The 18,434-nt window shown below is 42.8% G+C and overlaps 1 protein-coding gene across 2 annotated transcripts in view; it reads left to right on the plus strand.

Moving 5' to 3' along the window:
• Positions 1-726: 726 nt before the first annotated feature.
• LAMC1 (laminin subunit gamma 1) overlaps positions 727-18,434 on the plus strand; it is a 124,350-nt gene continuing 106,642 nt past the window's right edge. Inside the window, exon 1 of one of the 2 annotated variants that reach the window (XM_027610544.2) lies at positions 727-1,612. In XM_027610544.2, the coding sequence (XP_027466345.2) occupies positions 1,198-1,612 (415 nt within the window). In that variant the 5' untranslated portion in view covers positions 727-1,197. The remainder of the gene's footprint in view (positions 1,613-18,434) is intronic. The other variant, XM_027610543.2, reaches the window with a different exon arrangement.

Raw genomic sequence — 18,434 nt, forward strand, 5'->3', positions numbered from 1 at the left:
TGCCTACCCAGGGGAAAAATGTCATTCCATTCCCAGCCCTTTCACTTCCTTCTCTGCCCCTATTAAAGGATGGGTTACACTTTAATTCAGAGGCAGGAAATTGCTTCAGAAAATTTATTTTGATGCTGGGACCAAGGCCCTTAATTCTCCGGGGACCATGTCGGTCCCCGGACATCCCGGGACCTCTCCCTGGAAAAGGCTAGAGCCCCGCCCCGCGCAGCAGGGGGCATTCCCGGGGCGGCCGGCGGGGGCGAGGAGCCTGCGGGCAGCTCCCACCGTCCGGTCCCTCGGGTCCCGGCCCCAGGGCGCGGCCGGGTGGACGCAACGACCGACACCTGGTGGCGCGGAGATCCGCCTTGCCGCGGCCCAGGTTGGCGCGGGGCCCAAAGGCCGATTCCAAGTGACCTCACCGACCCAGCGTCGCCCCTCTAAGGCTCCCTCCATTACCCCTTCCCCCAACCGGAGTACTCCGGAGACGCAGAGCCAGGGTACCCCGGCGTCCAACTACCCCAGTGCGCGGGCTCTCCTCAGCCTCCCCTTCCCTCCCGGCATGCACCGCCCCGCCGCCCCTCCCTCCCCCGCTCTCCCTCCGCCTCTCTCTTCCCCCTCCCATTCCCGGGTCCCCCACCCACCCCTTCCCTCACTCCCCGCCCACCCCTCGCGCCCCTCAAGGCCCCTCCCCCGCCGATCCCGCGCCGCGGGCCCGAGCGCCTGATGCCGCCGCCCCCGCCGCCACGAGTCCCCCGGGCGGACGCTCAGTCCACGGCGCGAGGAGGGCGGGGGAACAGCGACGGGGGCCGCGGGAGCTGTTGAGAGGAGGCCGGGGTTAGGCTTTCTCCTCCGCCAGACCCCACCCCACTCTGCCGACCCCACCCCCTGCTCCTTCCTCCCCGGGGGCGCGCTCTCGGGCCCGCGCTCGGAAGTCGGGGGTCGGCGGCGAGTGCGGGCTGTGTCGCGGGTGGGTGAGGGAGGCGCGGAGGCGACGAGCCGGGCAGTGGTCAGCGAGCCGCGCGGTCGTCGCCAGCGGCGCCCACTGGCCCGTCTCTCCAATACGAGCCGCCGCCACCACCCGCCCCAAGAGTCCGGCCCCTGGGCCCCGAGGCTCAGCCCGCGGAGCGGCCTCCCCGGGACACCGCTGGGCGAGAGGAACGCGCCCGCGCCCTTGCCTTCGCCGTGGCCCAGCGCGCGGGCGGCGGGATGAGGGGCAGCGAGCCGGCCGCCCCGGCGCTGCGGCCCCGGGGGCGGCTCTGGCCGGTGTTGGCGCTGCTGGCGGCCGCTGCGGCCGGCTGCGCCCGGGCAGCCATGGACGAGTGCACGGACGAGGGCGGGCGGTCGCAGCGCTGCATGCCCGAGTTCGTCAACGCCGCCTTCAACGTGACCGTGGTGGCCACCAACACGTGCGGGGCTCCGCCCGAGGAGTACTGTGTGCAGACCGGGGTGACCGGGGTCACCAAGTCCTGTCACCTGTGCGACGCCGGGCAGCCCCACCTGCAGCACGGGGCAGCCTTCTTGACCGACTACAACAACCAGGCCGACACCACCTGGTGGCAAAGCCAGACCATGCTGGCCGGGGTGCAGTACCCCAACTCCATCAACCTCACGCTGCACCTGGGTAAGCGGTGACAGCCCTGTTCCTGCTACTGCTCGCCAGCAGCCCAGCTCCCTGGCCATCTTCACCTCCTGGCCCAGTCTGCGGGGCCCAAACAGCCGCATGCTGGCTCTCTGCTCCCCAGCATGGGCCACACAGATACTCCCTTTTCCAACTTCTAAACTAGATCTAGCACTTAACATTACGCCGAGGGCCAGGATGCCTCGCGCTAGCATCTTTGTTTGCTTTTCTCTTCTAATTTAACCAGATTTTCGCTTCCTTAATGATTCGCCATTTGGGCTTTTTGTCCCCTTTTTTTTGGAAGCGTTAATCAGAAACCCCTATTCTCGCTTTTCTCCCTCCTCTCAGGGTCATCATGGAGCGTTCTTGGATCAGAGATAGGAAGGTCCACCTTCAGCACTTTTATCTTGTTTAAATGCCTGTCTCTCCAGGATTGAGCGTGATTGCTGTTTGCTCTATTGAATAAGCCAGAGAGCAAAGGGTCTCTAGTGAAGGGAATTTGAGAGAAGCAAATGCTTTTACTACCGGTATGGCCTATTTGTAACTAAAATAGAAATTCGCTTTTAAAGTTATTGTTCTTTAGAGTTGTTTAGCGTTAATTAAGGGCCACAAAACTATTTCACTGCTACTCCTGGAACAGAGAAAACAAAAGAAAGTGTGCACTCACTGTAATTTCTGGCCACAGTTTGGTCCCTGGGTATAAAGGCTCTCCTTACTGTCTTTCCTTTTACTTTGATTCAAAACAAGTGTAGCAACATGTATGAATGACCTTTTAGAAATCAGGAAAAGGATGTACAGAAAACTTTGTTGCTGGGGGTAGATGAGGATGGACATTTTATCCTAAGGTAAAAAAATCACGTTTGGTCTAAGTTTTTCTTCATCACTGAACTATATAAACAAGCAGAATAATTCATTATTGTGTTTAACAGAGTAAAATATGTGTGAGAAACTGGCATCTGATTTGTAGGGCTGCAGTCCCCATTGCATTGAAATAATTGATTTTCCTGGTAGCTGGTAGTAATGAACTTCCAGAGAGAACATAGGGCCCAAGCCATTCTTCAGTCAAAGCCAGATCATTCTATAAGGCTAATATTATTTGAGGGTCTTTGAAAGCAATGTTTTATAGGCAAATAGTTCTTTTGGTCATGGTTTTGCATTTTTCTTTCCACTGCTCTCTGGCACATTAAACTTTATGTAAGTGTCAAGATTCCAGAGAAAGAGTATAACTTACCAAAAGTACCTGGAAAAGTAGTTAAATTACTGTGTGTGGAGTTTTAGAAAAGCAGTGTTTAGCACCTTTGTAATACCATTTTGTTTCTAGACAAGTTATTAGGAAGATGAACTTTTGGAAAATAAGTTCATAAAGTGAAACTCTGGGGCACCTGTTTTTCAGAGGTGGAAGAAGAAAACTGTACTTCAGTGTTTTAAAGGTATTGGAAATGCCTAGAACCTACAGTATGTTGGAACAGGTGCCTTTCTAAGACACAGCAAGAGACCTAGGGTCTTCTAAGACTTCATGGGTACTCTAACTCTTTAGACAACTATATGCTCTTAGGTGTTATATTTTTAAACTTGGCCAAAATTATTTTTGAAATTTATATCCAATTATTTTTGTGGAAATTTTGACTTATTAAAGTTTCTGTGTTGAATTTGGAATGCCCACAAAGTTTTATTTTATCTATTTTCAAATACTAAAAATTTCAAAGTGAAAGCATTTGCTCGATGTCTCAAAGTGCCTGAGATTCAACTGAAAATTTCAGAATACGAATCTGTTATTTAGGTAAAGGTCAGGCTGTCAATCTTGGCCTTCTGAGTTTTCTGCTGTGGGCACTGTGTAGCAAAAGGTTATTTTAGGTGATTGCAGAGGTAGGTAGATTACTCAGAGATTATTTCTCTGTTACAAAGGTAAAAGATAAGACAGTTAACAGTCAAGTTAGGTTGTTACTGTTGGGGAGCAGATATATTAATTTTGGGTTGTGGTCATTTAAAGGTCAAAAGAAATCTCAGAGGCCATCTACTTAGGACTCTTACATGACTTTGTGCCCTAAAAATGAATGCTTGGACTTGTTTTTGCTGAAAAAGTCTTCTTCAGTTTTTGGTAATATTCGTGGTAAATGAAGTTTATAAAACTATGGGTTTAAAAAAAGTTACTTAAAATAGTTTCCATATGAGTATTGTGATTAACTTGTGAAAACATTTACTTGAGACTTTTAAGATAGTTTCTAAAAGCCTGACTAGAACTTACTGTACTTTTTCTTGGATCCTAAATGATGTCCCAGAAGTGGTTGTGTGTGGTGCAAAAGGTGGAAAAGGGGAGGGAGATTTGTGTGTCGTGGGGGTGATGTCTCAATCTCTCTCTCCCTCTCCTCTCTCAGTATCTCCTCTCTCTCTTTCTCCCCCCCCACTTATTTTTTAATGACAAGGATGTATGTATACCTGCAAGTTATGATCTAGAACGTATAGGCAGGGCTTTATGTATCATTGTGTATTTTGATGTTCAGCATATTCAGTTCCTAACTTGAGTTACTCCATGGGCTCTAGCTCGCTGTTTCCCATGAATTCAAGTACCATGACTGTTTGTGCATCTATTAAATCTCCCATCCAGTTCAAATTTCACATACCCTTAAGCAAGTGATGCATATTGTGCTTTGCCCTTACAGAGCCTGTGAAACTCCAAGAGAGCAGTGTGAAAGAAGCAGGGCTAGCCAACACTTCTCTCCCCTCCCTTTTGATGTTGAACTTTAAACGCAGTAAACTTTAAAATAAGCAAAGTCAGACTGCACTTACGTTGTTACAAGAAACATACATGTTTTGGCATTAATCATAGGTCATTTTTTTACTGTAAAAATAAAACATGGTGAATTAAAACAGTTACATATAATGACTAGGGAATCTCTTCCTCTTCAGTTGCTAAGTTGGAAGAAACCACCATTCACAATTTCTCATGCAGCCTTCCAGAAACTTTTCATGCATACATATGTATATATAAAATTATTTTATTATTTTAACTGCTACCATTTGGAGGGGGTGGTCAGTAAGGCAGATTTTAACTGATGGCAAGGACAAATTAGATCATTGTACCATTATCATCACTTGTACAGAAGCCAGGAAAATCAGTGTGGATTCTGAAAGCAGCCATGTCTTAAGCACCATATACAGTAATCCAGGGTGCAGTGTATCCTCAGATATAATCAGTTCAAGTTGCTGTGGGAACAAGAATTGCATTTTCTGTCTGTTGTGGAGAGAAATCTCAGCCAGGCACCCTGTTCTAAAAAGTTTTATTTTGCATTCAACTTCTGGATCTTCTTTCCTAACTTCTGTATGGATTATTCAACTGCTGTTTAAAAGTTTGGCTTTCATGTTATATAATAAGTCATAATAAGTTTTATTAGTATCAGTGGGATAGTTGATAGTAAGATTGTAGCTGAGGATTTGACTTTTATTAAACAGCCTTTTTAATTAACTTGATAGTCATTGCGGATGGAAACTTGGCAGGCTGGGTCTGAATCTTAGAGGAAGGTAGCTCTCCCCCTTTCTGAAAACAATTAGATTAAGGAAGAAACTGCTTATAAACCAACTCAGTCAAAGTTTATGGAACTCCTAAAATTTACACCAAGACCAGATTTGTTTCCAACCTCCTTCTATAAGCTTTAGGAACAGTAATTAAATAATGCTTTTTAGGTATATCCTTTTTGTGTGTCTAAATCAGAATAATATGTAAGGATATTGCATTTTATTCTGTTCCTTTCAGTGTATATTTAAAATGAAACAAACAGCAATTTTTTTCCCCAGGACAATCTTTGCAAGGTAGGTTCTGACTGTGTCAGGGAATAGTTCACTCTGGTGACTTCACTGTGGTATTTGCACACCCCGAGGGGACACTATTTTAGTTTGTCTCACAAAGGACTGATTTACATGTTGCAGGTTTCAACTTGAGAAGTTAGGGAGCTCTTCTTTAATGGCCAGTGGTAGTTGAACAGTTTTATAAAGTTGCTGTTGGCTCTTTTCCTTTTCTACAATTCATGGCTTTTTCTGTAAATACCTTCTCCGTGTTTCTAAAGCATTCAGAGAAACAATTTACACATTAGGAAAGAAGTTGGGACTATAAGCACCCCCCCATTATTTTCTCATTGGCCACAGTTGTGGGAGGGTTGGTTTGACTATTTCAGTTCTAAATCCTTTTAGGAAGTTGGATATGCCTTTTGCTATTTGCTCCTCCCCCCCCCCCATGCATACATTCTCATGTTACTGCCAAATATTCTGCAAACGTTTTTTAAATACCTACTAAATACATAGTAACAGTACCTGATAGGTATACAGGATTGAAGATTGTGTCTTGAGAAGTTTACACTCTTAGATAGAATTTTCGTATGCTGTCGTAATGATAATAAATCAGGAGTGCTTTTATAATATTTTACACTTTATGAAACTTTCAGTTTATCACTGATTAGACTTCCACAATTCAGTGAAAGCAAAGATGAGGATCCTGAGGTGGTGATTTGCCAAGAGTCACAGTGGAGGTAGGTTTTTGACTCAGTCTATTGCACTAACCCTTGCAACTCTTAGCTTCTTTAACAGATCTTTCAAAAGAATGACTAGTGTATTCCAGGCCAGCTTTAAAATACAAGTTCATGTACACACTGATTTCAGAGATACCAGACTCCCTTGCTTTTCCTCCTTTTCCCTCTGTTCTTTTTCACTTATATTTTTGGATTCCTTTCCTTTTCATGGGACTCACTTTCCTTGAGTGAATTCCTCTTAGTCTCAGGGCATTATTTACTGTTTGCAAATTAATAAATTCTAAACTTGTATCTCTAGGCCAGCTCTTACTCCAGTCCTAAATACTTATTGGACATGGTCGGTTTGGGGTGTCCAAAGGCCAAGTCCAAAACTATATTCATTCTTCACTGTCTTACCCAACTCAAAGTCATATTTCAATGAATGCACTACTGTTTAATCCTGAGGCTCTAGACCAGTTTTTTGCCAAGTCTCTCATAAAAGATAACCAGGCTTGATAGGCTCTCATCAGTAAGATTACTCTGTGTGGAGAGCAGATAGGATCCACTGCTGGAGGCAGGTCAGTTCTGGACAACTGTAACTGCACCCCTTTCTTTCCCACCCATCCTTACTACAATCTGTCCAAGATGCCACTCTTACCTCCTATATCCAGCCACTGTGTCTCTTGAATCCTCACCTTTATCTCTACCTTATTTTAGCTTTCCATTGAATTTCACCTGAATTACCGCAACAGCTTTCTAACTACCTGGTGGTCTTTCTGCTGCCATTTTGCCCCTTCTCTTCAGGCAGCCACACTTTGGACTGAGTGATGGTTCTAAAATGCAAATCTGTTGATATCATTTCCCAGCTAAAATTCTTCAGTGGTTCCTCAAACCTTTAGGATAAAGTCCAGACTCCTTGGCATGATATACAAGGCACTTTAGGATCTGGACTGTTGTTTTAACCTCTGGGTTTATCTCTTGTCATCTTATATGCTCAAAGGGCTGCTTCTTTGGTTTGGAACTCTTCTCCTAGGTGTCACCGCCTTCAGGAGTTCTTCCCCAGTTTGTCTTCTACCCTTTCCATCCTTCTCCCAGGCATGGATTAGGTGTCCCACTCACACCACCCTGTAGGTATCTACCACAGCACTTATCAGTAATATATGTTTCTTGATTTGTCTTTTACCACTTCTTGACCATGAAGTCTTCGAAGACAGAGTCAGGAACTTAGTCTTTTAATTCAGTTCAGTATAACCAACATTAGTTAATTGCTTGCCATTCCTCAGCACCATATTAATTCCTGGATGCATAGTGATTTATAGGACATTCCCCTGACCTCATGGAACTTGTGACCTAAATGTGAAGACCTGTATCTCTAGATTGGGATGTAGGCAGATTATAGCCTACTCGCCAAATCCAGCCCAGGGTTGCCACCTCTTTTTGTATCAAATGTTTTTACATTTTTCATTCAACAATCAGAAGAAGAGTGAAATTCTGTGACATATGAAAATCATATGAAATTCAAATTTTGGTATCCATAAAGTTCCATTGGAACACAGTGAGTTTCATTTATGAACCTATTGTCTATGGCTGCTTCTGTGCTATAAAGGGATTGAATTACCGCAACAGATACTGTATGTCTTGACTCTCAGAGGCTGAAATATTTATTATCTGGGCCTCTACAGCACACATTTTGTGACTTCCGCCCTAGACCAGTGCATTCAGTGTTATATAATAAGTTGTAAGTGAAAGGTGTGAGCAGAGAGCATTCACTTATTTCGATGGAGGCTAGAGTCTTTGTACCTCCAGTGCTTAGCAATGTGTCTGGTGTAGTGTTCCATAAATGTATGTGGAGTGAGTGAATACATGAATGCCTGAATTATAAGAAGTCCCCAGACATCGCATCTTACTTTAAATTGTCCTCAGCAATACTGTGGAGTTGGTGTTTGTTTTTATGTGTGTCATCTCTATTTTCTTGAGACATATGCCACTGTAATAGCTAATATTAAATGTGGTACATGGTTTTTTTATTTCTATAGTTTTAAAAAAAGTTCTGAGTTAGATGTAGAACTGACATGGAATTGAAAGATCTGTGAGTGTCCTTTTTTGGGTAAAATTAGACTTTTATGTGATTTGAAGTCATCTAGATAAATTATATGAGTAAGCTATCTTCTCAGATTTGAATCTCATAGTGAATATGTATTTCTGAAAATTTAATGTTAATATCGTGTGTGTTTTCTTTAGAAATGGACCTGCACTCATGTCCGTTGTTAAAATACCCCCTTCAAGGATATCTTAAAGGGCAGTTGTGGGGAAAAGTTACAGTGACATATCTTATATGCTTATTGTGTGTGGCATCATTTTTAGTTTATTTGATTCATTGGGGTACAATTAGAAGACAGGCATACTGAGGGACCCTTCCCTCTTCCCTGCGGGCTATCGAAGAACCACGTTATAGTCGTCAGGCAGATGGACGGTCATCACTTACTTGTCTAGAGTTAATGGGTGCAGAACCAACAGATGCTTTCTTACTTGTTCCTTGTTTCCAGCTGTACCTAATTGACAGCTCTACCACTGTTCTGTTTGAGTTTCAGGGAAAAGTGTCAAAGCTCAGAGCAGAGCTGTTTGTTTATTTTTACTGCCCCAAATTCCTGAGAACATTTTTAAAAATAAGGGATTAATCTGTCCCTTATCTTAAATTGTCAGTTTCAAAGGGTAAAGTTCCAAGATGACTGTGTGCTGGTTCTATTGTCTTGCCTAAGTTGCTTGCTTTTAGATTTGTAAGAGGGCCTTGCTAGGATTTGCAAGCATCTCCTTTCTTATAAAATGATAAAAGTTAGATGGTTGCTCATTAGTGCCTAAAATTGATAGCTCGCTAAAAGTGGTTACCAGAAAACACATTTATAGAAATGTCTCTGAGGTTTTAGAGTATTGTGCCAGACTGTGGGGACACTAATTAAGTACATCTGCTTTTCTTTCCATGGGCTCTTCCAGGAGGCCATCCTAAAATAACTGGGCCCAGTCAGCCTGGTGCCCTAGAAGCTACATATTCATGAATTAAAATAAAGCAGACTTATCTTTTTCTCAGACAATGGGGCTCTCAGATCTCTTGTGGGAGGAGAACCCTGTGGCAAGGCTGGGAGATGAATTAGGGGATTTACATGATTTCTTTTAAAACTTTTGGAGTTATATTCCCTGGGCTCCCTTCTTTTACTCTTTGTTTCCAACTATGTGGGCCGCTTCCTGTTATATGGAAGGCAACGTGGAATTTTTGTTATATCATCTTCTTTGGATTTTTGTTATCTTTTTGTTTTGAAAGTTCCTGGAAATATTAATCGAGAATCAGCCTCCTTCACATTTTTTTTAAATTCTTAAAATAAAAAATGGAAATGGTCTTATGTAGAGTTATGGATTCAGTGAATTTTGTTTTGTGATGATAAATCACAGAGTACGTGAAGGTTTCTGTTAACCAAAATGATTCTCCATGACAGTGACTACAGAGGTGCCTGTCAGTGTTTTCAGAGATAAGGTTAATGGCCAGTCTTTTAGCTCCTATATAGTTCTGACTTTAATGTTCTATGTCTTGATTGGGGGGGTTACATAGATGTATAGATATGTACAAGTTCAGAGCTGTACATTTGATATTTTTGTACTTCATTGTGTGTAAATTCCTCAAATTAAAAAAAAACTAAACTTTTCAGTCAGTTATACAAAATAATATACGGGTGGTTTTGTTTGTTTCTGGTATGATTTTGACTTAAAATGGTAGTGCCCGAAATCTGAGGCTTAATCATCTAAGATCTGTTTCTCTTACTGTCTTTCTGTTCTCTACCAACAGTCCCTAGCAATAATAGGTGTTAACAGATGTTTCTTGGGTGAGTGGACAGATGGTTTTAATTGAAGTACCTGCAGAATTCTTTCAGGAAAGCTTTCAGGTGAGCTTCATGGCAAGTCTCAGGAAGAGAAGTGTGGGGAATGGTGTGGGAAGAGCACTCACGTGTCTTTGCTCTTCTCACGTACCTTTAAGCAGGTAGTAGTTTTGGTTGATGCTTTTGTGGTTTCAGGTGGTAAAATCGTAGGTTTGCGGGTTTCGCTGCAGGTTTAGAGAATCCTCTAAGAATGTCTACGTGGTTGTGATTTGGTTACAATATCTGGTTTTTATATAACTTATTATTTAATTTCTGTGGTGAAATCTAAATGTTTCATAAATGACTTATAGTGTGAAGACCCCATCTTTTTTCGTTTGGACATGTTCTGAGTAATGGCTTCCTCTCATTGAGTGAGCCTTTCAGAATAGTAAGTCTGAAGCTTGAATTGTGTGGCTTTCCTAGAGAAGTTTATGAAATTTTGTGAAGTATTTCCAAGTAAATTAAAAGAGCTACCTACCAAAAAGAGATGAGCTTATTGGATTGTAAATCTAGTTAGTGGACAAAGGTCTTCTGTAAATAAGGTGACCCTGGTGGGAAAATCCTTCATTTAGGGCTGTTGTAATATGTGATGGGTGGGTAACAACAGATATTGAAACACTCTGTCTTCAGGTAATTTGTAATGTGTTTGAGGAGATGAGACAAAAACATTCACGCAGAGGGAATCAATGGGAGAATATAAGCATAGTAAAAATAATTAAGTTGAAATTCTGGGACACTGAAGAGTGTAGATTGAAGTTCGCCAGGAAGAGCTTCGTGGGTCTTGAAGAAAAATAGCAGAATGGAATGAAGGACTTTGCAGGAAGGGTGAGTTGTTTAAAGATCTAAAAGTAACTGGATAATGGTGAAGGCATTGTTTGCTTTCCATGGAGTAGTGAAGACATGCATGATGGGTTCTGAGAAGGCGAGGATCCTGAAAATTAGGGGACAAAAGAAAGTAAATCACCTTTCATGGAGAACGCCCCTTCCTACCTTTTCGAATCCTCAAAAACAATTGAGAACTGTTGTTAGCTCCTATGGAATAATCATGTGAGGTGACTAGTGACTTCTCTGAGGTCACTAGTGACATGCTGACTTTAGGTTGGAATCTAGACTTGTCATGGATAGGTTCTGCTCTTCCTAGTCTACCATGTTAGACATGAGTGATAGAGAACTAGAGAAAGATCTTTAATTGAGGGGTGAAATGAAAGTAGGATCTCTGAGAGACCTCTGCTTGAGGGACTCTGGATTGGGATTGCTGCTTTTACAGAGGACTTTGCACTTTTTGTGAAGAACAGAGGATTGTTGGCAATGGAAGAATTTTAGGTTTGGGGTACTTATGCTATAGTTTTATAATATTTAGCTCTTAATGCTTCTAGGAATTTCTAAGGAATTTATTGAATTTCTGAATGAGATCCTGGGTTTTGTCAGTGTCTACTGATAGGAAAAGTATACCATATACCCCATTTCCTGAAGGGTGGTCAGGGGAGTGCCCCCTTATCTCCTTTCTGCCTTATCCATGACTCTTTTCTGGTTGTTGAGAACTGCTGAATTTAGTTCAGTTGCTTACTTTTTCTGACATCCTTAAAGATAAGGCTGCCAGGTCCATCTCCAAGTTTGATTTCATTTCCATTCTGCTCCAAGTAAATTCTAACTCTTACATGGTGGCTTTTTTTTTTTTTTTTTAAGGTTTTATTTATTTGAGAGAGAGTATGGGGCGGGGAGGGCAGAGGGAGAAGCAGACTCCCTGCCGAGCAGGGAGCCCGATATGGGACTCGATCCCAGGACTCTGAGATCAGGGCCTGAGCCGAAGGCAGACGCTTAACCAACTGAGCCACCCAGGCGCCCCGCGTGGTGGCTTTTTTGTTGTTCAAGTTTGCCAATGAAATAGGTCTAACCAACCTTTTATGGATTGATTGATATATAACTACTGTGGTCCTAGGAGTCCTAGGAGATTTCTTTCAGGCTCTGAAGTGACTCCCTTCACCTTGATTTCTGTATGTGGTAATTTGTAAATCTGTAACTGTCTATTTAGTTCATGTATCTTCTCTGTGTATCTATCCTTTATTTAATTTATATCTCCTTAGTTTCCCCAGAGCATGCTGAGCTAAGGTTCAATCAGGGGATTCTTAGATACCTAATTTTTGTGTTTTTTTTGCTTGATCGCTGAGGGAGAGGTCATAGTTCCTGCTTAGATTTTGTATGTTGTGCTGCTGCCTCACTACAGACTATCCCCTACTTCTTGAACTCGAGATTGTAGGATTGGTTTTTCTTTACAGGTGTGAGTTGACTGATTACATTTTAAGTATTACTGAATTGCCATCTTGCTTTTTCTACATTTTTTATAGACCTGCTTAGCACACATTGTGTTTTCTGTGATACATGTGGCTACATCATCACATCTTAGTGACTAATCGTGTTTAAAGTTATGCTCCTTTCTTATGGGCGGTTGGGTGGGATGGTACCCATTGCTTCATTTGAGGGCTGAATGTTGGGCTTAAAATGCACCCCCTCTTTTTTTGCCACTTGGTAAAATACAGAAGCATAAGTATTTTCCTCAAAGCTTTTCCATCAATTTTCTTCCAGGAGAATGAAAGGATTCTATTTCCAAGAGAAGAGCTTCACCGTCTTTGAAGAGGGGATGGTGATATCTAGATGACAATGAGTTGAACAGCTCTTGTTGTAAGGGCTTTCTGTTCTTTGGCAGGACTGGGAAGTGGTATTTTCCGGCTCTGGCAGCACAAGTCCTGATTAGAGGGAAGAATGGTCTGTCTGCCCAGATGTTCTCAAGATCAGAGATCCTTTTATTATCAAAAACTGTTGAGGAATAAATGAGAGTAACTTGGCAATGTAAAATGATTCGATATAGATGTGGATTTTCATGTGAGGGTGTAGTTGCCTTGGTTTAGCAGTTGGTCTGTCCACCTGCACCTCTGTGCTGTGGTTCCTCCCCCAGTGGCTCCTGCTTGTCACGGACCTTATTCTGATAGGACTGCTGACCTCTGTTGTTTTGGTGTCACCAAATTTTTAGATTATTGCCATTTTAATGCCAGACCATGATCTGGTAGAGATAAGTATCCTTGGGGGGGGGGGGGGGGGGGTGGCTGGGGATGTAAGGGGAGAGGGCAGTTGGAAACCAAAAGAACAATTGTGTACTTCAGTTGCTTTGGTCATATGGTTGCCTTTCATGGAAAAAGGATCATGTTCTGTGGGGTTGAGTGTCTAGGAGTAACTTTTAGGGTGGCTCTCTACAGAGTTGAATTTATAGCGAGTATTTTAGGTAAGTTCATGGGATAGACAGTGTGCTGAAGACCAAATTTGTAGAACTCTACTGGATTGTGAAAGTTTCTGGGAACATCTGTAATACAGCTATAATAAAATTTGTTTACCTTATCAGGATTGCTTTAGAGGCTCAAGCTGGTTTGTTTACTGCTGTTTTCAGCATTCTTGCCACATGCCAAGAAATAAGTGAGCATCAACTCCTGGTGGAATTGGGGGTCATTCAGTTTATGGCCATTCTAATAAAGATTTGGTTTTAAACTTATGTACACTAAAGCTCTTATATCCTGGCACAAGACATGGATGGTGAATTCACGGTACCAAAAGATGAACTGATTCTGGAAATTAACATACTTTTCAGATGTTTGGAGAATGTAGGCTTGTTTTCTGTGCTGCTGTTTGTGTTTTCCTTTGTGTACCTGTATCTCTGCTTTCCTGTGTTTTTATAGGAAAGTCCCTTGGGGAAGGGGGGATCTGCTTTTTGGTTTGGGAAAAAAATAGGTATTAATTTTTTTGCATGAAATATTTTGAGTTGGTATTGCCATTTTCTGTGAGAGAAAGGAGAGGCAGCTTTGTTCCCACGAGAGGGAGATTGTTGGGAAGGGTGGGGGTGGGGCTGAGACTCTGGAAGTAGTAACTGAAAACAGACTTATTCACATCTCTAGTGACTTTAAATTATGAAACGGGTCACTAATGCTCTGAATCAGCAGACTTTTAACCATGCCTGACTAAATAGACCTTGTTTTTGAAATTCACAGCAGTGCCTCGATCCCTGCTGTCTTTTTGTCCATCCTGCTAACACACAGCTGTTTTTGTTCATACATCATTTTGTGTTCAACTGCCTGGTTACTTCCTCAGGTCCCTTTTATGGTGAATAATGAACACATGGGAGTTTTGAACGCCCAAGTGTGTGGTTATTCAAACAGGAAGTCTCAAGGAAGCACAGTAACCTTGTCAGAGGAACAAAAGATGGAACTGGAAAGGCCATTGATGATTCCAGGCTTAAAACATCTGCCAGGAAACATCTGACAATTTCTGAGATACAGACATTCTGCACCCTACAAATGGGATGGTTTATTTGGAACTTGTTCCTTTTTTTTTTTTTTAATGCTTAGAGGATTAAGCCCTAACCCAAAATAGAAATGGAGGCAAAAAAGGAAGTAATGTGGCATTATTGGCATTAGAAGCAGGAAGGTAGCTCTACTGGTGGGGTTGGCTGTGGGTCCTAGGAAAGAAGGTGCAGCATCTCATCTTTACCGAAAGGAGCGATGGGGCTGCGCCCAGAAACAAGTAAATGGGACTTGACAGGGGCTGCCGGAACTGACGGGGTTGGGTGAAAAGATGATGTTGTGCCAAGCCTTTGATTATTGAGCACGGGAGGAATATGAGATAAAGAAGAATGTGGATGCTGCATGAAGAGCATGCAGTCTAGTGGGGGAGCAAGGATGGGTACAGCAACAAATACACAATGAGGCAAAACCAGACATGCCATAGGAGAAGGATAAAAATCCCATGCGACTGCAGAGGAGATCTGATCATAGCTGATCAGGGTAAGTGACTTCCAAGAACATTTATCCAGTGACCTTCCTGATTCCTATCAACCTTGAGATTCCTTGATTATACGATAGAGGACTTTTTAGAATGAGTCCAGTAAGTCCTGATTTTTAGATTAAAAATGAAAATTAAATCTGAACAGCAGCTCACAGGCAAGTGGGGTGATGCAAATGCTAGAGAAAGAATTCAGCTGTAGACTTAATTAAGGGAAGTGGTAGCATTCAAAGGAGTACTAGTTGTGTTCATTGTATGACTGGAACTGTCCCGTTGGAACCAGTCATCATAGACATGTTCACCCAGCATGGGTGCCACATCTTTTCTTGAGCTCTTACCTTTTTTTTAATTTGGCTACCTTCTAATTGTTCTTCAGAACTCATGCAAATTTCAGCTTCGCCAGGAAGACTGTGCTGATTTCTAATGCCTCCTGCCCCTCCATGGCACTTGCATTAAGTTGTTTGATATTTTCATTTCTAAAACTCCGTGAACATTGGGGCGCCTGGGTGGCTCAGTCGGTTAAGTGGCTGCCTTCGGCTCAGGTCATGATCCTGGGGTCCTGGGGTTGAGCCCCATGTCTGGCTCTCTGCTCAGTGGAGAGCCTGCTTCTCCCTCTCCCTCTGCCTGCCACTCTGTGTACTTGTGCTCTCTATCTGTCAAATAAATAAAATCTTTTTTTTTTAAAGATTTTATTTATTTGAGAGAGAGAGCACGAGAGGGAAGAGGGTCAGAGGGAGAAGCAGACTCCCCGCCGAGCAGGGAGCCCGACGCGGGACTCGATCCAGGGACTCCAGGATCATGACCCAAGCCGAAGGCAGTCGCCCAACCAACTGAGCCACCCAGGCGCCCTAAATAAATAAAATCTTAAAAAAAATAAAAATCCGTGAACATTGTGCATGCCCATGACGTAAGAGGTACTACATTGTTTTCTGTTTCCCCTATTAGACTGAGTTCATTGGGGACAGGACTCATTTATTGATTTCTTAATTCATTCACCTAACAGCTACTTCCTGAGCGCCTGTTATGGGAAAGGCACCACAAAGTGCTGGAGACAGGGCAGAGAAGATGACCTGGAGCTTGCCTTCTGGGTGAAAAGCATGCAGTACGGCCATTTGCTTTCTTTTTCCCGTTGACTTTTTATCCCTAGTGAGGAATATACTACCTTTTATATAGTAGTAGGCGGCTCAAATTTTGCCGAATGAACGAATTCCTATTTCTCTGAGGCTATGGCCACAAATTGTAGATGAGGCTGAGAAACGGCAATTTTGTTTAGATTATCCTGAGATGGAGTTTGCCTTTTAGATAGGGCTCTTGAAATTGGACAGGTGGGGTGGGATGGTTCGCATGTGGTGTAGCTTCCTCCTCAGCATTGTTAGGTAAGGACTGAGGCACAGTAGCAAAGAGACCAGCGATAAAGTAGTATAAAAACATTGAAGTTTGTTTCTTGCTCGGGTGGTAGTCCTGTGGTAAGTGGGCAGCAGGGTAGCAGTGATCCACACAGACATCCTGGGACCCAGGGTCCTTTTATCTTCATGATCTGCCGTCCCTTAGGGTGTTGTCCTTGTGTGTGGTGTGGTTGAAGTTTGGTGATAGGCACTTATGTGCTCCTGATGGGAGGACGCTGCTGAGGGGCGGATGCCTCATTTTTTTTTTTTGGATTTAATTTAATTTATTTTTTAATTTTAGAGATGGGAAGGAAGGGGCAGAGGGAACGGGAGAGAGAGAATCCCAGGCCAACTCCACGCCCAGTGCGGATCCCTACACGGGGCTGGATCTCACAACCCTGAAATCATGACCTGAGCTGAAATCAAGAGTCAGACGCTTAACTCACTGAGCCACCTAAGGGCCCTGTAATTCTTAAGACCCAAGACCCGAAAGCAGCATACTGATTCATCTGCCATCGGAGAGCATTTAGTCACCTGGCCGCCTCATACATACGGGGGCGGGGGATGGGAGCGGGCGCGGGGGCTGGAAAATGTAGCGCCGCTGGGCGGCCCTGTGGCCAGTCTCGGATCTGCTGTGGTCGCAGAGAAGGAGAACTGATTTTGGCAGACGGGTCTGGCATGTCTGCATGTCTGCTCCGCTGGTATAGTTGCCGGCTCCAGCACCCTTTCTCTCTCAAGTTTTGGTCTTTCTGAAGCACCTTCTTTAGAGGATCTAGAGAAACTAGCAGACATGCTCTTTGTGGACCCTCATACTCTAGGTCTTCAGGAGAAGACCCATAAAGAAAGGGGGTGCACCCTCATTCTGCTCTTCCCACTGTGCAGCCTTCACACCCCACCGTTGCAGAGTTCTTTTATTCTGAGACGTCACCAGTTTTCATTCCCGTGGTGCCCTCTTGTACTGAGATCTCCCTGTGTTGCTGCTGAATTTACTTCACCTGGTGGGCTGTCTCCACTCCATCTTGGAGGAGCACATCCCATGCAGGATCATTAAGTCTTGATTTACTTGACAGTACTGAGCATGTATGTATGTTTACCTTCAGCTGTGATGGATTAATAAAAGCTCTTTTAAAATCCAGATGTATCTTAGATATGAGAATTCCAGAAATGATAAAACAGTGCCTGTTGTTTGTACCACTCTTTGGTCATTTGAACATTCCTTTTTGTGCTGGAATCTTTTTAAATGTGTATTTATCTTTTTCTTCAGTATGTGTTCATCGAAAGTCAGGAACTGTGTTTTAACCCCTAATTAGGTCAGCAACTTAGAGCTAGGCACTTGACTTGGGGAATCATAGTAAATTTTGTCAAGTGGGTCTGTATTAACTAACACCTGAAGCAAAAATTTCAGTATTTCTACAATGAAACGTTTTCACATTTGAGGGTGATAAAAGACTGTAATGGCCTCACACTAGTTCAATTTGTGTTTTGTTGTCAGATGTTATGAAAATGCTGTTTAGGATTTTTGAATGTAATATCACAGAGATAAATTATGGACTTGCATCACATTTGATTATATAAAGTATACCACTTTTTACAGATAATGACAATAGGATTACTAAAGATTGTAAAAATTTGGCATACAATAGGCATATGATAAATTTGTTAAATAAGTCAATAAGGTCCATTTAATAGGAACTTTTATTTCATTGAAAGGATGAATTTTAACAGATTTATTCTAAGACCGTTTGAGTGGGTGGGTTATTATATTAAATTATGGTAAGAATATTTAGAAGTACAAGTATGGCATTACATAAATATTTTTAAAAAGTGGTTGAATTTTAGTAGTGAAATTTAGTAGAAATTTAGTAGTGGGTGAATTCTAACAAAAAAATTACGAATTTAAAGACAGAAGTCTTTCTTTTCGTCTGTGGGCATTGGTTCATTTTTTGTTTTTGATTGTTTTGTGTAAAAATGCAGTTTCATTCCTGGTGCCTGTGTGCAGTCTTGTTAGGAACCTGGCTACATTAAAGCATTTCATTTGAGATACTTTTTGAATTGGAAGTTAACTCCAATATTCTTCTTGTTCTCAGAAGCAGATGATTTTCACAATGTCTGTGTCCTTACTCCCTGTCTACCTACCTCCTTTTTTCTTTCTGTTCAAGTGTTTTAAATCAGTAAGAAATTGATGTCTCTAGGAATCTTTAAAGAATCACTC

This window comes from Zalophus californianus, chromosome 10 (assembly GCF_009762305.2).
Source record: "Zalophus californianus isolate mZalCal1 chromosome 10, mZalCal1.pri.v2, whole genome shotgun sequence".
In the NCBI taxonomy this organism is placed as follows: domain Eukaryota; kingdom Metazoa; phylum Chordata; class Mammalia; order Carnivora; family Otariidae; genus Zalophus; species Zalophus californianus.